Genomic DNA, 21,417 nt, shown 5'->3' with positions numbered 1-21,417 from the left:
ACTTATTCTTGGCTCTTCAATACTTGGATAGCAAAAAGACTTGACAGTATATTAAGAAACACTCATCAAGTTAAGCTCTAGTGAGAAAATTAGGCTTTGTTCATTCAGCAAGGGTAGATAGGAAGTTTAAAAAGTGTAAGTCCCCTCTGTCCTCATCTAACAGAGCTCTTTGCTCCTAAAAAGAAAAAAAAAGGCTTGTAAAGTCAAAGAACTTGAAGATCTTTCTTCAAGATTATTAGGCTTTCAACTTGAATTCTGCTTTGTGCTGGCATGCTCTTATCAGTGTTCCTGCAAATTATATCCCATTAAATTAACCCTAACCTGGCTAGTTCCAATCTGGGCATCAAAGCTGAATTTGGAAATCATATCCTGAAGTATGGCACACGACACACAATGCTCCCTGCTCCATGCTCCTTGCCAGGAGGGGCATAAAAAATGTACTGATGTGAGACAGGATGCTAAATGTGTTGTATCCACTTGTGGTTTGGTTGATGCATCCAGCAGGTAAGCAGAATAGATTCCACAGATCTTGATAGGTTTCTGACAAAAATCTTGCCCAGAAGGAAGAGCCTTGAATCCCTAACTCTTTCTTCGTCTTACAGGTGAGCCTTGGCAATACTTTGGAAACCAGAGCTCCTGAATGCATGAACTTCCTCTGGGATTAGAAGAAAGTCATGGGAAAGGACAAGAAAGGAGATGAGGCTGTCTTCCTGAGGAAAAAGATAACTTTGCTGAGGGCTTTTTCACTCCTCATCGGCAGCATGGTTGGCAGCGGCATCTTTATCTCCCCTAAGGGAGTACTGAAAAACTCTGGCAGTGTGGGTTTCTCCCTGGTTGTCTGGTTTGCTTGTGGGCTCCTCTCAATGTCTGGTGAGTGGTGAGCTTTGTCAGCCTTTGCTTAAGCAGCTGGGAGATGAGGGAAGCCAGAACATTTTTATGTATACAAAGTTGGGAGAAGAAATAAATAAAAAATTTCCTGTTCCTGCTGCAACAGAAACAAAAGTTTAGCAAGCTGGGGGTGTGGAAGGATGTCACTTGGAGTCATTATTTCAAATTATTTGTCTGGGGTGATTGAGAAAATCCCTACACTTGTCTGTGAATATGAAGTCATGTGCAAGTCCAGGGCAGATGGAGATAGCGTTGTCTCTGCCTGTAAAGCTAAGGGGAAATTAGAGGGTTCATTCTATAAGGTGGAAGGGAGATGTAGGCATCAAAAAGGATTCTGTGAGTCTGAGGGCTGTGCAGTGCTTTTCCTAGATGCTGTGAGAAGGGCAAGAATCACAGTCTTATATACTGCAAGGGATCCCCTTTCTGTCATTGAGGATAGAGAAGCGCTAGAGCGGATTGCCTGGGAAGCTGCAGAGTATCCACCAGCTAGGGATGGACGTCTGGGTGTCTGTCAGAAATTATTTGGATATGTCTAATGCCTCCTTGGAGCAGGAGATGGAGCGGATCAGTTCAGCCCTGCTTTCTGTGTGTTATCGTTTGGCTTGGTTTCTGGCATTTAATACCAGAATTTTCTCACAAAGCAGTGACTTTTTGATGCCAGTGTCACTTCAGTTCTTCTGAAATAATGTAGGTCTAAAGGTTATGATGGCTAAAATGTATGGCTTTTAGTTACCTTTATGAACTGTATCACCATCTCCAAAAAATGCTCTAAAGGTGTGGTTTGGAGAAGTGTACAACTGCTCAGCTCTGGGGAGAAATTTGATGTTTAGTTCAGTGGGTGATTTTAAAGTTCTTCTTCTGTCATAACTTAGAGGAGGGGAAAAAAACAAACAAAACACAACACCACAGCAAACCCCAAAGCAAACAAACCCAAACTATCCAACCAAAAAATAAACAAGAAAGGAGAAATATTCCATGTGGAAAAACCACTTCAGCACTGTGACATGTACACACTAGTTTAGAAATGAAGACATTCAGTGTTAATATGGCAACAAGTGTGGTTCTTGCTCTCAGCATGTGTACACCAATATTTTACATTACAGCCTATGTGTGGTGGTTTGGTGAATTATATAGTTTTGCTTAAAGAAAATCTTATAATACAAGCACAATGTTTCTTTTCACTGCTCAGAGCATTCAATGATAATGTGTGCTGATCACATAGCCCAAGCTCTGCACTTGGAAAGGTTTCTCTCTCTGTTGCATCCCTGCTGGAAGGGCCTTGGGGGAGACCCTTTATCAAGTTACTGTATTTTGTATCCAAATTTGTTGATTTGTTCTTCCCTTTTATCAGCCTGATAACCTCCCCTGATCATTTCTCTGACACTTTTAATGCAGTACATTAAAAAGACCTGCTTTCTTTTATGCCCCCCCCTTTTTTTTTAAGTATGGTATTTATGCAAGTCCCATAGCATGAGTTCAGCAAAGCACTTAAATGCATGCTTGAAGCTTGTAGAGAGACCCACTGGAATAAACGAGACAAAGTGTCTGCCTATATTCAACACTGAGCAGGGATTCTGCACAAATTTGCCAACAGAGAGGCAGGAAAAATTGAGGTCCTTACCATCTGCATGACTGGAATGATTACCACTGGACTTGGAGGCATGGCCATATCACAACTGGATTCCTCTGTGCTCTCCCTGCACAGCTGCCTGAGCTGAGTGAGGAAGTAGGTAGTACAGCTAAAGATGGTCTTACCCTACAGGGTGACATCTCAACAGCACTCAGCTGTTGTGCTCAAAGAATTTGAGCTGTTCTGTGATGTATATTGGTGAACAAAAGATGTTTAATATAGCAAATTAATCCAGTGTGGGCAGAGCTTAAGATTTGTGCTTAGACACATTCAAATGGCATGATGAATCGCTCTATAGAGAAAACACAGATGGGAGTTTTTGGCACGGTGGAGGAATAAAGCTTTCTGTTCATTTGCTTGAGAATTTTAAGCTGTCTTCTCTGGTGTGCCTCTCCCAGGGTTTCTTGTTCTGCCCCAGTGCAGGGGCAGGGAGGTGTGGAGGTGCTTGTCAAGGCAGGAACAGGCAGTCCCCAAGTCTGTCACTGTACTTGTACAGGAACATGTGAGAAGAGGCCAAATAAGCCTCTGAGTCCTGAGCTCAGGATGCTTCCCTTGCTCTGCACAATCAGGACCATGTTTTCCTCCTGTAGCAGATACTCCCTCAGAAAAGATGCCCTTCCATCTCCTATGTCCATGTCTTCTAATGAGGGAAGCAATTTATATGGAAGTGCAAGATAAGCAAATGTGGCCTATGATCAAAAATGTAATTGGAAAGAGCAGTTCAGCCATGGCTTGTCAGCCGAGCTGCTGTAACTGCCTCATAAGCATCACTTCATCAGTCTGTGAGAGGTGAGAACCCAAACCTCCTGGACACTTTCAGAGGAAACCTCTGTAGCACACAAAAATAGTGGAGTGGTTTTGCTAAACTTCTTTTTTCTTCTTCGAATTCACTGCTTTGTTTAAACAGATTCATTCAACCCCTGAAAATCCACACAGAAAAGAAGAAATTTGTGGGATGATTTGCTGAATGCATTTCTACCTGAACTTTTCCAGGTGCCTTGTGTTATGCAGAGCTTGGAACAAGAATCACCAAATCTGGAGGACACTATATCTACATTTTGGAGACACTAGGGCCTCTGCCAAGTTTCCTGTTCCTATGGGCAGAGTTTTTTGCTATAAGGTAAAAGGTTTTGTTTGCCTTTTTCTGGGTGCTGAGATGATTTAAAAAAACCCCAAAACAACCCAAAAGTTACAGTGCCAGTTAACAGTCTAGGCAGTTTATAAGGGAAAGAATTGAAACAATCTGAACAACCTTTAAAGATGCTTGGTGCTAAAAGTAAGAAGGCATAAGGAGTAAATAGTTACATGTGTTCAATGTCATCTGTACTTGAAGAGTCTCTCTCCTCTCTCCTGGCAGCTTGTATCCTCCAAGAATACTTTTAAGAGACTGACAATACATGCCAGGTTTATTTCAGATCTTCTCTTTTCATTGTGAAACTGTTTTGGATTCTCCTGTGGAGACAACTTTCCGGCGTAGCCCTGAATTAAATGAATACTATTTTAGAAAATGGTAAATTACTTCTATTTTTAACACTTAAAAGAAAGCCCTCACCTCTCAATAACCTGTGTCCTCTGTGTAAACCGAGATGAAGCAGGACATATGACCCACACTGCATTGCTCAGTATGGTTAATCTCAATTTTTGCTTTCAAGTTGGGAGTTAATCTCTTTGCATCATCTGATTTTTAACCTATTTACTGAGAAAAACTTATGAGAAAGATTCCACAAGAATTTACCATCTACAGTGATGAGAGGTGAGATGTGAAAACAGGATTAAGTCAGGTGGGGAAACATCTCCCCGCCTGAGCTCTGTGCAGTTCTACATCATGATACTTTTTTTGGCTGTCCACAGATCAGTTTATGCTTGGTTTCCCCTCCCAGGCCTGCCAACAGTGCTGTGGTTTCTTTGGCTTTTGGACGCTACATGCTGGAGCTGTTTTTTGCCCCTTGTGCAGCCCCTGTCCCTGCTGTGAAGCTGGTGTCTCTCCTGGGGTACTGTAAGTACTAACTTCTATGGGATTGCTGATCTTGGAGACTCTCTGTCCCAAATCAGGGGCACTTAAAGGATGTCATCTTCTGAGATAACTGTGGAATCAGGGCCCCTGTCTTACCTCCTTGGCCACTCAAAACTTCCTGATCCAAGGCACTGGTTTGCAGCCCCTGTATTCTCCAAGAAGGGCAATAGGTTTCTTTGTTGGCCAGCCAGAACCCTAGGTTGAGGGCATGTGCTCAGCACAGGAATAGAAACTCTTCATATATAATTGTGCAAATTCAACCTGGATTGCTCAAGGTTTTGGACTCCTTACCTGATGCACCCAGCCCATGAAACTGTCCTGGCTTTTCTGGGCTGGTGTGTGCTGGCACAGGGTCCATGTGAAAGTGGTTGCTAAGATGTCCCTGCAGACTTGCAGGCAGGCATGGATCACCTGACAGGAACCAGGATCCTGGTCTCTCCTAGGAGCCTAACTCAGCTCCCCCTTCAAACATTGTATGCTGGGCCACACCTGTAGTGCTTTTTACCCTCTCTTACCGAGAGCATTCCCACAGTAAAGATGCAGGCTTCTCCCCAGCATCCCTAGAACAGAGTGCTGCTGTGTTTTTTCCTGCAGCATGGGCTGCAACTGTATCTGTGTGGTCTCCTCTCCAGACATGGTCCTCACCCTCAATTCCTGGAGTGTCACCTGGAGTGCCCGGCTGCAGATGGCTCTCTCTCTTGTCAAACTCCTGGCTCTTGCACTTATCATCGTACCAGGAATGATGCTGCTGGCCCAGGGTAGGTGTGCTGCTGCGTGGCTGAGGGAGGGTGATTGACATACCCACCTGTCACAGCTTCTATTGCTCCCTAGTTTACAGGTGTGGTACTCCTTCAGCTGTCAGAAGCTCTCTCTGCCTGTGTGCTGGATGTGAGCTGGCTAGCACTAAGCTGGGCACTGCACTGGGCTGATGTACCTGGCTTAGCTGTGCTTTCTCCAAAACTAACTAAGCATCAGTGCCTAAGGCTGTGTGAGCCTACCCAGGGTCATTCAAGCACCTTCCTTGGCAGACAGTCTGTTTTTGGTGTCAGACTTGCCTTTTTTCAGTGTGGCTCAAAATCCTTCCAAACCAGCACAGTTCTGATGGACAACCGGGATGTGTGGTGGCCCAAGCCAGTTACAGCTGAGTAATAGGTTATCAGTCCTCAGCTGAGCCCTCATAACTGCATCTGTAACTTTTCTGTGGCTTAAGCTTATGGTTTTTTATTTCCTAATTGAGCTGGATAACTACTTATTAAACTTACAATGGACTTGTGCAGGATTACACACTCACATCCAGAGTAGGGGAAAAAAACCCAACGCACTAGTAGTATCTTCTGGGAATGACATAAGATTATTTTCTTTAATCCAAGCTTCAGTTTATAGAAAACTCCAAGGCATTGCCACTCAAGCAATGAAGCCTGCTACTTCTTTTTGCTACTACCTTCCTCTGCAGAGAAGGCAGTAAGCCCCACATTCATACCTCTTTCTGACATCTGGAGCTGGCTCCTCTGAACATGAAAGGATCCACTGAATTGAAGGATCGCCCTGCAGCTAGAAATCCCAAGCCATTATTGCTAGGAATGCCTTCAAATGACAATCTGGTGCCCTGGCACTCGTCCTTCAGTGAGGAGGATAAGTGCTGGTGACATCTGGAAGGAGAATTCACCATGAGACCCCAATATGACAGGTTGTATTTAATGTGACTCATGGGGGACTGTAAATCACTCATTAATGTATTGCAGACAATAAATCCTTCTAATGCATCATCACCTCTCAGCAATCAGTTTAGAACATTAAAAGCCTACTCTAGTAGGCCCCCTCCCATATTTTGGCTTAGTTTTATTTGAACCTATTTTCTCTTTGACTGACTTTTTGTGCTTAAAAAATCAGGCTTGTGCCTTTAAATCAGTTTGCCTGATTCCTCTGCCTCATTTTACTCTTTTTGGTTATGCTCTTGTCCCTTCCTCGGCCGTAACCTACCTTTTGGCTTAGGTTTGTTTTAGAGACCTGCTGGGTGAATGTTTCAAACCCAAATGCCTAAATCTCATCACAGATCTCCCTGCAGAGGCACCTCCATAGAAAGGGACTGGCTTTCTTTATGTGCTCTGTGCCATCTCATCCCTTGCATGCAAAGCCCAACTAGGCAAGCTCCACACCTTCTGTTGTTAAAGAGACTTTGACATGGAGAACTGAAATATAGATGTAGGACCAAACCTTGAAACCTTGAAAATTATTAGAATTAATTGAATGTATTTTTAAATTAGTCTTCCTTTGAGAGAGATGCCACTAGGTGTTTCTGCTTTTCCTAGGTTTTTTTTGGAGGCTGATAAATATGATTCAAATAATAATATCCTGACTTTCATTGTTTGAGTGGGTTTTTTTTTTTGGTGTGTGTGTTTGTTTGTTACTTCAAAAAGAGAACTTTAGGGAAAATAGAGGGAGTTGGTAAAATGAGATCTGTATCTGAGCCACCTCTGCTCTTCAAATTTTAGTTGCTTTACCCTCTGTGTTTTCAGTTCCTCCTCCCACAGGCAAGCTGCTGTGGCTTGTAGGGGTGGCAGGCAGGATGTGTGCCCGGAGGTGGGGACCAGGCTGGTGCTTCTGCTCCTTCCTCTGCTGTGGTTCCCATGCTCCAGCCAGCATGGGGCTGGGGTCAGCACTCCAGTAGGGGGATCAGGAGGGAACACAGCAAGAGCTGAATTAGCCGCCTCGCTGGCTGCACCACATCAAAGAGGAGTGTACGTCCAGCTGCTCAGTGGGGGAAGAGAGGGATCAGCTTGGCAAATTAATTTTGGACCTAACAAAAGGACAGGACAACTTGGGTCCTCTTGTCTCCATGATCTCCTGTTCCCACAACAGGCTCTGTGAAACAGAACCAGCTGCTACTGTGGCCCTTCCTGAAATGTCTCTTGTAGCTGGATGGGGAACAAATTTATTCTTTCACTGTCTGTGAGGCAAATGCATCAGCACAGCACTGCAAGTTAAAGCAGTGAAACAAATCTGCATACCTGTCTCCCAGGAAGTCGTACTCTTCCTGTGTCCGGGCAAGAGGGAGAACAGGTATTATCCTGGGGGAAGGAAGCCTGTCTAGGATATTTCCCTGCTCTGTGTCTGTTATTTCTTCTGCAGGCCACACTGAAAACTTCCAGGACGCTTTTGACAGACAGTCTCTGGTTTTGGATAAGCTGCCCCTGGCATTTTATGCAGGCATGTTCGCATATTCAGGCTGGTAGGTGTGACAAGAGGATGCTTCTTGGGCAGCAGCCTGGTGTTCAAGACATGGCTCAAACTCTCTCTGTTTCTCTTCACACTGCACAGGTTTCAGACCAGTTTTGTGCGTGAAGAGTTGGTCAGACCTGAACGGTAAGGCTGGGAAGAAGTTATCTGGGGTTACCAACCTCTGGAGTACTGCACCTTTTCCAAATGCAGTATGAGAGGAAATAGTGGGTTCCCCTAACCAACTCCAGCGCAATGTGCAGTAATACTGTGCATAACAAGGGATTGCAGCTTGTCTTTGTGTGCCTTTCTTCCCTTTTATTTTGTAGAAATATCCCCCTGGCTGTCATTGTGTCTGTGATTACAGTAATTGTAGGCTACATGCTCACCAACGTCTCCTATTACACGGTCCTAGGAAGGCAAGATGTTCTGGCCTCTCCCGCTGTGGCTGTGGTGAGTTGTCACCCCTATTGTTGTCTTTCTTCAGTGTGGTCAGCTTATGCTGAAGGTGGTCATGGCAAGTGTTTTGGCAATGGGTTTCCTATAAAATGCTTTATTGCTTTTTCATTGCTTTGGAGTTTTGGGCAACATTAATTTCTTGTAGTCTTGCCTAAAAGATACTGAAAAAAAAAACAACCCTGCAAATGACAGAGGAAAAGGCAAGATTTAGGAGTATATTTCACTCTTTCAATGAAGGAAGTTTTCTTTCTTTTGAATCTGATGTCTAGAGATGGCCACACATTCCTAAAGTCACACTTGCTGTTCCTCCAGAGCTTTGTTCAGCGAGCCTTCAAAAGCCTGATATCCGTGGTCCCTGTCCTTGTTGCACTGTCCTGCTTTGGAACCATGAATGGAGGGATCCTCACGTTTTCAAGGTCACACCCCTAAGAATTTATTACTCTTTTGATTTACTGAATTGGAGGGAAGCACCAGTGACCTACACAACTGCTCACCCACACGATGGCATTTTAGCTGCTCTTATGGGGAAAAATGAAGCCTTTGATTCCCAGGATGTCAATTACTGGGCAAGCCCCACTGGCTAAGAGTTGATCCTTTGTATTTCTGGTCAGGTCCAGACTTTAGTGTCTTGGGCTGGTCACAAGGAATGATTTTCATCATCTTCTCCCTCCTTCAGTTTAAATCCCTGTGTTGAAGCGAAATGTCAACGTTTTGGGTGAACTGGAGGCTTTGTTGATGTTGGCAGCTGCTCAGTGAGATCAAGACTTCTATCGCTGGGTGCATCCAGCTGCTCTGCTGCAGGGCACAGGATCCCTCTGTTGTGAGGATCTTTGTCCAAAAGGCAAACTCTCCCTCGAGGACTTTGCTTTGAGGTCAGAGAAATCTTACTGGAGACAAGCTATTCCGAATGCAATAGATAAGGCTCAATGAGTCTTGTTATAGCAACGAGAACAGCTTTGTTCCATGGAAAAACTATCTTGCTAGCTTCACTGGCTACTAAACATTATGTCCTTATGGTGGCCTTAAAATTGGAGAGGAGGGCAGAGCTGTAGAAGTAGTATGTTGTGCTGGTCCCCAGGAGCTGAATCAATCCTCTGGAGTGGTTCTGTTTCACAACTTCGACTGCAAAAGGAAAAATCAGTTGATATGAAAGGGATGCTTCATAGCACAAAAGGTAATGGGTTATTTGGCCCACTACCCTGAAGTCATGTATTAAATACAGGTGCAGAGAATCATCCCTATCAGCTCCTCTAGATAGTGGGGTTTTTGTTTGTTTGTGTGGGTTTTTTGTTGTTGGTTTTTTTTTTGTTTTTTTTTTTTTTTTAAGGTTGAGAAGTCCCTGGACAGCACAGAGGTTCTATATGTCCCTATTGCCTTTCTCTCCCCTATCCTGGCACCATTAACAAAATCACTGCAAGAAAGCCATATAAACAGCTCGGGGGCCTCCCTGGCTGCTGCCCAGCCACACCCCTGTAAAACCACAGAGACAGCAATAAAAACAGTTTTACACTCATGCCCCAGCTGCTTTGGGCCCTACTCCAGTCCAGCTGATGCTCTGGCATGGTTTGTGGATGTCACATTTACGAAATTGGATGCAATGCTTTCTCCCTAATTGCCCTTTGATGGGCCAAAGGAGGGATGGAGGTAGGGAGCTCTGCTGTCATTTTGTAGCAGGTCTTCTGTGTATCTGGCCTCTTGGCAGTATGACAAACTATCTATTTTTTTTCAACAGCTAGCCACAGGATTGAAAAATCCTCTATTGTTTGAGGAAATTGCACATACATGTATATGTGTGTGTATATATATAAATATATAGACATCAAGATTGACAATCCCTTTGCATAAACTCGTCAGCCTCTCATGAAGAATGCAAAGTTTGTAACTCTTTCCCTTCTTACTGGAAAGATTAATCCTTTCTCTGATGGCAAGAAAATTCCTTGCTTCTTTTCCCAGCCTGGATTCATTCATGGTCACTTTGGAATTGCCTGAAGGTCTCTACTAATGGGCCACCCAAGGGAAGCCTGCTAGTAGCCTTGCTGGGGGCTCTGCACTGTGTTGAACTAACTAGTTCATCTGGAGATCTATGGGAATTCAAGACTGGATTATTCCTCCCAATGCCCAAAAAGTGTGGCTAAAGGCAGAACTGCGTCCTTGAGTAGCAGACCTGCATGGGGTGAGGGGCAGCGTGCTTTGTGGCCTCAGATCCATCCAAGGGCTGGTATTCTCATTTCTACCCTGCATGTGGGATGCTAATGCACTGGGCTCCCCGTGTTTTTCTAGGACTCTGTTTGTGGCTTCCAGGGAAGGACAGTGGCCTCCTCTCTTCTCCATGATCCACATTCGAAGGCATACACCTCTTCCCTCTGTCATGTTAATGGTAAGGAGATCTAGCTGTGTGACATGGCCTGGAGAAGCTAAGGAGATTTAAAGAGTGTTGAGATACTAAGCCTCTGAAAAATAAAGTAGAATACTGGATATGACTGCAAAGTATTATGTCCCCTTGTGCCAGCAGTGGTATCCAAATGTGCTACCTCAGAGTCCCTGCCTTATGATCTGTCCCTCCTATCTGTCACAGTTGCTGCTTGATATTGTCTTATGAAAGCACCTTTGCCAGGCTTTGGTTATCTGAAAAACTGGAATTCCCAGGTGTAAGGGAAATGCAGGACATGAGCATTTGCAGAGATACTCCTGGTGGTTGTGTTTGGTTGTGTTTGGTTTTTTTCATGACAGTGGTAGAGCTCCATCCTAACTGTGATGGAGTGCCTCTTGCAACCTGCTTGTCCTGCTAAAAACTTAGCAGGTATCTTTGTAGGTAGCCTTTGTACTGGCAGTGCAGGCATTTGGATCATTCATGTTTTAGTTACCCTGCCTAGGACATAAGGCATCAAAGATGCTGTTGATGTTGAAAGAATTGCTCCTTTCTGTAGCATATCATAATTGTGTATTTAGGCCTTTTGCCTTCAATATTTGACACTGTTTTATAAGGCTGTTTGGCCTCTGAAATGTTGGGGCTGTGAAGAAGCTGCCTGTGATTGCAGGGGAGCTGGAAGAGATGATGTACATTACTCTTTCTAGTCAGAGTGCTGTAGTAATGCTTTAATGACTCAGTTTCATCTTCACAATGCTCAGTTCCCTTTGGTTACTGCCATGGTGTGTGTTGGAGATATCTACCATCTGTTGAACTTCTTCAGCTTTTCCCGATGGCTCTTCATAGGATTAGCCACCCTCGGACTCATTGTCCATCGCCATCGTCACCCGGAGCTGCACAGCCCCTTCAAGGTAATGCATGGCATGTTCCCAGCAGCCAGGGGTACACAGGCTTCTTGTTTCTCTCTCTTATTTGCCAAGAACTAGAGCGTTACATGGCTGTGGTTTCCTTTGGGCTCTAAGGGGTCTCGATCTCTATTGCTCAGTGGGGAGCTCCTGAAACTCGTTGAGGTACCTGAAGAGCTAGATGTGGTAAATCTTACAAAGCCAGTTCTCTGTGGTGTCAGGCCAGCATGTCTTTAACACGGCAGCCTGCTCCAGGAGACAGTTTCAGTCTGGGAACTGGGAGATGTGCAGAGGGCAGTTCCCACACTCATTATTTCTCATGTGCTGCAAGGAGGGACTCTTGCCTAGGTGGTAGGTGAGTCTCAGCTGTGGCTGAGAAGCAGGAGGGTGTCAGATTTGGGAGAAAAAAGCATGTCTGGAGGGAATCCCAGGAGTGAACCTGACTTAAGGGTTCTACTGACACAAAAATGTTATATAGTATAAAGCAGCTTGTGTGCAACTGTTGCTGCTGCAGGATGGGCACAGAGCATGAATCCAAGTGTGGGACCCTTGACCTCTCCTGCCTTTTCCTAGTCTTCAGCTGGGCCCTTCTGGTAGACCCTCTAACACTGCTGGGTGATAGGATCCTCCTCAGCAGAGGAAGTTGGAGTTGGTGCTGGAGCAGCTTTCTTGTGCTCAGGGCACCTTCCCCACTGCCAGATAATGTGCAGCAGACATTTAGCTGGAGCAGTCTCCAAGCATGCACAGTTTGTTCCTGTCTCTAGTCACGCCTGCATGATGTCTTCAGCCAGCTCCTGTGCAAAAGAGACCTCTGAGGCCACAGGCACTGGGCAGCTGATCAGCAAATAGTTCAGGGGACAGAAACACTTCCCAGGGCTCCTAGGGCTCCTCCCAGAACTGTGCGAGGCCTGATTTGAACTTTGAGGTGATTTTTCTACTGGGTCTTTGCTGGAGAGTGTGTGTTTAGCCAGAGACCTTGGAGCTTCCCAGTTTGTTGCACATGTCCAACATGTGCACTCAGCCAGAACCAGGTTTTAAATGTTAGTTTGTTTGTCTCAAGGGGGAGTTTATTAGTGGGTGGCATAGGTGATGTTTTCAGTTGCTGAGGTTTGACCCTAAGTGATCCTGCTTTGGCAGGTCTGGTTGGACTCTGATCTCTGGAGGTCCCTTTCAACCCCTAACATTCTGTGATTCAATGTTTGTGTTAACAAGACTTAGTTTTTTTCATGGTTCCTAAAGGCTGAGTAAGTGAGGGATGAAAACGCTGGGCTTTTGGTCAGTTTGGATGATTTTTTTCCCCTCCTCCTCCTACTCCCCAGTTTTTATAACCGCTTGCAAACCAAAGCCCGGTTATCTAGAAGGGCTACTGGCAAGTGGTGTGGGCATGTGCTGCACTCTAGTGGCCACATACAGGTCGTCTCCTGTCACGATTTTATGGAGAACAAATCGTAAAATCCGTGTGATCTTGCTGGTGCTTCTTCGCCCCTCTAACGTTTAGTGTTAAAACTAGTAAAAGAATACTGGTAAGAGGAGGAAGAAATCCTATCACACACCTCTCAGGCAGATGTTCAGTATGAGTGTGTGCATATAGGACAGGAGATGCTCCACTGGAAAGGCAGCAAGAGCACACGAGCTCAGTGACTGGATGGCTGCCATCACTACAGCAACTAGATCTCTTCCAGTCTGGTCAGCATAATTTATGTTACTGAAAAAGAGATTGTCACCTTAGATGAAACCAGCAGGTCCTTCATTCTGTCAGCCATGGTGAGGAGTAACTTGGCGGAGGCTGGATTCAAAGACTGAGATAATGTTTCACAGTTGTATTATTTATTGCAGTTTTCTGAATTGTCTCCAAATAACCCAAATGAAATGACTCACCCAATGAGGTAGGGATGAAGTGCTGACTGCTTCTTTGGTCTTTCGTTGGAGTGTTGTTGAAGCTTGTGTTCTTGATGGAGGTGCTATGGAGATAGGGAGTCTGTAAGTCCTATTCTGTAAGTCTCAGGCAAGCTGGAGGCACGTCAAAATGAGTTACGAATTCTATAACCAAAGAACAGTTTGATTTCAAAATGCTGCTTCTGCTCTGGGCTTCAGATTTGCCCCAGCTGGCAAATAGATACATGACAAACGCATGCACAGGAGCAGTCCATTCAAGAGCAGTGGCATGTAGATGACTTCTCCCTCTGCTTGGTTTCCAGTTGCAAGTGAGGTTTCACGCACATTGCATATAGGAGGCATGCATCTCACATGGCACACTGGGTTCTGAAGATGGTACAAACCAATTTTTATTCTCTGCATCCTACTACAACTGCTTGTACAGAAACAGTGTGCAGGACAGCTGTCTGATTTTTCTCATCTGATTTTTTCCCAAGCAGAGAAGTGAGTATAGCATATGCTGGCATGTGTGGAGGCTGTTTGGTACAGCCATCAGTCTTGTCTGAGAGTCTTCTGTGCTCTTTTACCCAGGTTCCCCTGTTTGTTCCTGTCTCTTTTACCATCATCTGCCTCTTCACAGTAGCAATGTCTTTCTACTCAGACCCTGTGAGCATTAGCATTGGATGCGTGGTGGTTTTAAGTGGTTTTCCAGTCTACTACCTCATAATCCATAGGCAAATGTCAAGCCGTTGCTGCAGACTGTTTTGTAAGTATATGTCTGAATTTCAGTATTGTGGACCTTAAACCCACTCAGGGTGGGGATGCTGGTTTGTTCCTAGGGCTCTTCTCCAATGCAAATTGCTCTATGACCAAAAGATGTTGTGAAACCTAAATCAAGAACCTGAGCACCCCTTCAATGACTTTCCCAAGATGCCATGGCCGAAGAGACAAAGAGTTGGCTGTGCTGCCAGTGGTTGGCAGCCAGGCACAGGCTGTCTGCCTAGCTTGTGGATATAATAAGCCAGCTTGATGCTTTGTTTCAAAAGAAATAGGACTGAGTTCTACCAACAGGGGGAACAGGAGGGTCAGTTTCACACCTCAGCCCTGGAGTTTCTACTAAACTTTAGTTAAAGTCAAATTTGGCCGATATTGAGCATCAAGATCAAAAGTTTGGATGGAGAAAAATGACAGGCAGACACTCACCCCATGCACAAATACGCTTGCTAAAAGGCTGAGGAGAGGATTGGTAAAAGAAGGTGGCCCTGCCTGAAGGCTGTCTGCTTGGTGAAGAGGCCAGGATGGTTTTGGGCACAGATGTGGGTGTGTAAATTAAATAAGTCTTCACTCTAAGTAATATCTAACATAGTTTTCCTTTGGTTGTAGCACTGGTGGCACAATGATTTCCTCAGAAACAAGAACCCAGTTTTTAGCTTAATTAATAATTTAAGTTATGAATCTTGTTTTCTTTTGACGTTGTACTGAAGTGTATCAGTAACCACTGAATAGAAGAAAACATACAGTTAAAAAGGGAACAGAGTGATCTGCTAACAAAGTACTCCAGCCATCACTGCTGATGCTCTAGTTTTCAACCATATCTCTGGATTTCATCCAAAGTAAACTTTCTTCCCTTTTTCCCCCCACTTTCAGATTATCTTACACACAAACTACAGTTACTGCTGGAAGTAGTCCCACAAGAAATCAAGACTTACTGAGAACTTACTGAACGCTTACAGAAGAGAAAATCTGCTTACTCCATTTCTGACACCTTTGGCCCTGCCAAAAGCAGGCCATGCTCTTACTTTTTTAATTGCTAAAAATGAAGATAAGCCTAAGCCAAAACCTTTCTGCAAGTGTTCCTAAACTTGCCAATTGGGATTGGGATGAGCGTGTTGCATCTGGTTCTGCCCTTTTTGTTTCTAGCAGAACAATCTACTTCTCTGAAATGAGCTTGCTTTTCCTCCAGTGTCTTTGAAACCAAGTTCCTAATTTTGCAGGCTAGCCCAATTCTCAGTCAAATTGGGGGTGTGGATGTGTGTAACACTTCTCCTATGGAGAAAAGCTAAGAGAGTTGGGGTTGTTCATCCTGAAGAAGGCTCCAGGGAAGCCTTATTGCAGCCTTGTGGTATTTACGGGGTGCCTTTAAAAAAGAGTGGGACAAACTTTTTAGCAGTGCCTGTTGTGACAGAACAAGGGGTAATGGTTTTAAACTGAAAGAGGGTAGATTTAGTCTAATATAAGGGAGAAACTTTTTACGATGAGGATTTCAAAACACTGAAACAGGTTGCCCAGAGAGGTGGTAGAAGCCTTATCCTTAGAAATACTCAAGGCCAGGTTAGATATGGCTTTGAGCAACCTGATCTAGTTAGAGATGTCCCTGCTCACTGCAGAGGGGTTGGTCTAGATGACCTCTAAAGGTCCCTTCTGACGCAAACCATTCTATTATTCTATTATATATATACATATGCACACATGTACATTATTTTTTGGTTTCCTAACTTGGCAAATAGAGAAACAGATGAAGGGAGCATGTAGCAGCATGTGGAAGCCAAATGCAGTTTTCAAACTTAAGTGTTGTAGTAGCCCTCCTGTGGACAAAGATTAGAAAGGGGAAAGGGTGAAGACTGCAAGTTAGAAATAAGGTAGATGAATTGGGAAGGAGGGCAGGGGAGAAAAAACCTTCATTCACCAGAAAGTGCACATTCAGGTTAATTAGAATATATTTGAAAACCCTTTGAAATTCGAATGTTAACAAAATTTTGCTTTTATTATTGTATAGACAGAATAAGTTTTTAACTTCATAATAGTATTTCAGATTTGAATTTTATTTTTCTGAAATGATGTTTCAAAATGTATAAACACATTAAAAACCCCAACACAACAGCTAAATACCAACAAGAATATGATAAAACCAGATCCTGATCCTTCCCTTGACTCCCCAGCCCTGCTCTTCAGCTGGTACTGCCAGTGTGTAGCCCAACTCCAGGGAAATACAATTTCTCCTTTAGTTAGACAAGACCATTGATGAGGCTCAGGCAGATGCATGAACAAGTGTGTATCTTGATGTTGTAAGAAGACATGGAAGACTTCATGTCGGAGCTTTAACTTTAAATTTGCAATTAAATGACTTGCTGATTCGATATGTAAATGCTCATTTGAACTGTTGACGTAACAAATATTTCTGTTATTGCATTTCTTTGATTTACCTTATTAATGTAGCAATGCTATATCCAGCAATTAGCCATTTCAGATCGCTTAATTGCTAATCTTTTCCTAAAAGATGGAAAGCAGTATGCTGAGACTCGTCTAATGATGGCTGGAGACAGGAATAGCACAATATGGAGCAATTTTCATCTTTTGCATCAAGCATTTATGTACATAGTGTAAAATCAAAATGCCATTTGCAAACCCAATGCAATATAGTGAAACTTGGTTTGGTTTATTTTGTTGTGGTTTTGTTTAATTGTGGTTTTTATGTGTGTGTTTGCTTTGTTTGTTTGCTTTTCAGAGCAGTTGAGAATTATTATTCTCATTATGACTGCTTTCAATTCCTGTGCTAAACTAAGCCAAGATAGCAGCAGCTTGGTTGCAGGGTTTCTATCCCCCTTCTCTCCCATAGTTTAATCTACAAACTGGACACTGTCCAACAGGAAATCCAGTCTTACTGGAAAAATCATCAAACAGCTTTAAACAATAGAGTGATATCAAGAGAGATCTGGAAATGTTTCCAGGCTCTCAGACATGGATCAGTCCCACCTGGTGCTGGGCTTTGCTGAAGCCGTACCACTTAGCACACCTTCCTGCAGTACCCCACGGTCAGGCCCCTGCTGAAGACCTTGCAGAACCAAGGGAGCCTTATCACCCTAACATGGCCTCAGTCCCTCCATTCCCTTACATACTGCTCTGGGAGACCTTCCGCATCTTGAGGTAGAACCACGAGGTGCTGCCAGCCTGGTCCCGTCCTGCAGGACCCTTATGAGCACAATGTGCCCATGCTGTAGCATTAGTACTCATGCATCAAACCTTGGAGTGGTCTGAAATTACAACAGAGCTGCTGCATGTCTTCAGATAGGCCCACAGAAAGGGTAAAACATCACTTTAATTTATCCATTTTCTCTGAAGAGAAAAAAGGAACAAGAATTGAAATATGGGCAGATAAATGTTGGACCATGCTTTCTTTGTAAATGATAAATCATTTGCCACATGAAGTGAAACCACACAGACTGTGCAGGAATATGATTTAGTAGGGCTATATACCTGATATGTCTTAGAGCAGACATCCTATACAGGAAATGCAGACAGATATAGTACCATAGTTACACTGACAGCCATAAGTCAGAGATTCAATAGCTCCACAGATGACATTGCAATTAAAAGCAATGTTCAGAAGGTATCAGTTTACAGTAAGCTCATTTCCAGTTTGTGGTTATTTGTTTTTTTTTTTTTTTTTTTTAGAGAGGATGGAATGCTACTCCCAGCAAAGCTATGTAAATATTTCCTACCAAGCCTGAATGTTTTTCCTAGAGCTGATACCTTGTGCCTACTAAAGCTCTTCAGTTCAGAAGAGTATTTTGCTAGAGAATTCACTGATGCAAAAATGAACCTGTGAGACCTGATGCTATAAATCTCATCAGTCACAGGGAAGCATAAAACTGTGCAGCTGTGGAGATGAGAATCAGAGATCCAAAGCCAGTCAAGAAAGGCCAGACAGGCAAATAAAAAACTTTGACTTCATAATCACATTGGTGGTGTTTAGGTTTGTTTTTTTTAATTAATTCTATGCCTATAAAATGCAATTAGAATGCAACCTTTCCAGAAAATAAAACAGAGATTGATGTGTTTCAGTCACTAGTGATCTGGTGTGACCAGATCATAGGGAAATAAAAGTGTTTTGGGTAATTCAATGGAACACAACTTGTGTAGTGAAAAAAAAAAAAAAAGAAAAAAAGAAAAAAGTTTGGATCTGAACAGGTTTATGTGGTTAGTACTACTTGACCTGCTGTTAAGCTTTATGCTTCAGAGCTCTGCTGGGAAATGCTGTGAGCCTTTTAGAATGAAAGGCAGGAGATCAGACTGGAAACTGATCCTAATCCTTCTCCTATTTCCACGGGGAAGAGCAGAGCTTGGGCTCAGACTTCAAGGTGAAGGAATACAAATACCCCGGGTTGAGCAGAGCTCTGGAGGCTGACTGAGCCTGTCCTGCAGGGCTCTGTTCTTGGTTGCTCTGGCTTGGGTTGCTCTGTGCAGCACTGTCTACTGCGATCCCCCCAAACTGAGAGTGTGTTGAGAGATGCACTCACTTTCTGCACTGAGATTTGGAGGTTGCAACACCAGCTTTTAGCTTTCAAAGAATGATGTTCAGCAGAAGCCGTCCCCAGCAGGAGTTTTGAATGGATATCTTGAATATCCCCAGCACGTGGAAAGGCGGGGAGGGAGTTAGTTCAAGATAAGCAGCAGTGCACAACAATAGGAACGAAGCAGTAGGGAGGGGTAAGCTGTGCTGGTTCACAGGGATGTTGATTTTACTGATGCATTTGCCAAAAAAGTTGAGCTGTGCCTGGCCGCTCTGCTCATGCCTGGCAGACGCACGTACGTGTGACGCAACAGCCAGAAGGAAACCACTCAGTTCCGTTTCCTGACAGTCTGGATAGCAGAGAGGCCAATGTCCCACAGAGAGAGACTCTGAGGTACAAACATGCAGTTGGGAGTTCATGAGGAGTTTTCACAGGCCAGTCGTATTTTATTTCTGAGGGTGTTTTTGCACCTGTGGAACCTTTCCCCTACGGAGCAAGGGTTCAGAGGGTTCATATGACTGGTGAGCATCTGGTTGATGCTCTCAGCTCCTGGGTGTGGTGGCTGGGCAGTTCAAGGACAAGACTGTGAGTAGGGGAACTGAGGTGGTGGGTGGTGGGCTCTGACAGCTTTCCTGTGGTGCTGCTGAGCTGGGAGGGAGGAAGTTGGGTTTTTTTTATGGCTTGTGAGCTTGGTTTTATGGTCTGCTAGAAGAATATCTGCATGCAGTTAGTTATACCATAAGCTGTCTTTGTACCTCCATTAATTCACCCTTTCTTCCACATGAGGGAGAAGAAAAAAGGTAGCATGAGGTTTCTTTAAATGTATGAAACTTCCTCTGTCTAAAACTGTTCCTATAGAGATACAAAAAGCAAATTTACAGGGTTTCTCTCAGTTGCACAAGACCATGTAGTGAAATCTTCAGCAAAAGGTGAAAGATATTACCTGTATTGCCAGAGAAATATTTCTGTGTTTCATCTCTATTTCTTTCTAATCTGAGTTAGTTGGTGAGTGAAAAATCCCTGCAAGGAGCAGAAACCCTGGCAAGTGAAAGTGAAAGTAGGGTGCAACCAGACATTTTAGAAAGCTGGTGGCGTAACAGGGGACTGAGAGCCCTGGGCCTCAGCGGGGGAGAAGGCTGAGCTTAGGCTCTGTCTATGGAGTAGGTAGAGGGGAAATAGGGATGGGGGAAGCAATGGAGAAAATCTGCCTGGAAACACCAGCCCACCACACTACCTTGCTTTCCACTACGTTTCCCCTCTACCCCTTCAAATACAACACTTGGTATCCACAAACTTCGAATACTCCTGCCCTGGCAGCAGCAGCAGCACACTGCTGTGCAGAGGGGAGGCAAGGGAAGGCTAACATCTAAAAAAAGCTCCAAGGAATGTTGGATCTCCTGAACCTCATTCTGTAGCTTTGAGAGGAAATTAATTGGGATCCTTTTCCTAGGAACAGGCCTGGCTGGCGTTATTGCCTACAAAGAACAACTGTGGCCTGAAGACAGCAGTGGAACAAGCTAAGGCTTCAAGAGAGACTTGGGTCTTCCCCCTTTCTTTGTTCTTGCAGTCCAGGGGATGCCAAGCCTTTGTTTTTGGACCCTTTTATATTTTAACAACTCTGTAAGGAAGATCCTCCTTTAAAGATCAGCCTGCTCTGAGTGCTTCTGCTCCCTGCCAAGGCATGAAGGGTGTCAGAGCTGAATAGACAAACATTTACAGTTCCTGTTAGAACACTATGTTCAAATCTCTGAGCAGCAATGAGTAGCACAGCCGCAGACTCTTGAAAACTCCACAATGGGCAGGTGGGCAACTCTTGGCTGTGTATATGTGCTCCACAGTAGGATAATGTTATAGCAACAGCAAAGTGATGAGACACATAGGAAAATGTCTGGGTCCAAAACTGAGACATTCAAAGGAGGCTGAAGCACAGGAGCAAGCAAAATAAAATCCTCTGGGTCTGAGTTATTGGTTACCTGTTACAGCTTGTTGTTCTTCTAGCTGCTCTTTTGGGAGTACAGCACAGAGCACAGGCTTTGCTGGTAAGTGATTTTTTTTTTTTTGGTTGGTTTGGTTTTGTTTTCCTTCCAAGGAATTTCACCATGGCTGACTGCCAGACACCCACCCAGCAGCTCTCTCATACCACCTCCTCAGATGGACAGGAGAAGAAGATAAGATGGAAAAGTTCATGGGTTGAAATAAAGACAGATCACTTAACCGGTTATTGAGACAGGTGAAACAGACTTGATTTGGGGAAGTTTATTTATTGCCAGTTAAAATAGATTTGGGTGAGGAGAAACAAATGCCAAAATTAGAACAACACCTCCCTCACCTCCCTTCTTTCCAGGCTCAACTTCATTCTAAACTCTTCTACCTCCTTACTGCACCCACCCCTCCAAAAAAAAAAAAAAAACAACAAAACAAAAACCCCAACAAAAAACAAACAAACAAAAACCAAATAAAATGAGAGATGCAGAGGGGAAGGGGATAGCTATTGACCTCAGTCCGTAACAGTTACCCTCTGCCACACCATTGTCCTAAAAAAATTCCTATGCTCCAGCATGGCCCCTTTCCCATTGATGGCAGTGTTTCAGGATAAGCCTACTCTGGCGTGAACTCCACTCCACATACTGCAGCTTCCTTCAAGGCATGTCCACTTGCTGCAGCATGGGGTCTTCCACGGGTTGCAGTGTGGGTACCTGCTCCACCATGGTCCTTTGTAGGCTGCAGGGGAATCTCTGCTCCAGTGCCTGGAGTACCTCCTTTCCCTCTTT

At 44.2% G+C, this 21,417-nt stretch overlaps 1 protein-coding gene across 1 annotated transcript; it reads left to right on the top strand.

Annotated features, from left to right (window-relative positions):
• Positions 1–674: 674 nt before the first annotated feature.
• LOC128971225 (cystine/glutamate transporter-like) lies at positions 675–15,067 on the top strand. Its single transcript, XM_054386707.1, has 12 exons — positions 675–870; positions 3,512–3,638; positions 4,399–4,514; positions 5,165–5,290; positions 7,662–7,761; positions 7,851–7,895; positions 8,078–8,201; positions 8,520–8,623; positions 10,488–10,584; positions 11,337–11,486; positions 13,947–14,121; positions 15,003–15,067. The coding sequence occupies exons 1-12, from the start codon at positions 675–677 to the stop codon at positions 15,065–15,067; spliced, it is 1,425 nt and encodes a 474-aa protein (XP_054242682.1).
• Positions 15,068–21,417: the final 6,350 nt, after the last annotated feature.

Source organism: Indicator indicator, chromosome 14 (assembly GCF_027791375.1).
Source record: "Indicator indicator isolate 239-I01 chromosome 14, UM_Iind_1.1, whole genome shotgun sequence".
NCBI lineage: Eukaryota > Metazoa > Chordata > Aves > Piciformes > Indicatoridae > Indicator > Indicator indicator.
This window is presented reverse-complemented; position numbering and strand designations above follow the sequence as displayed.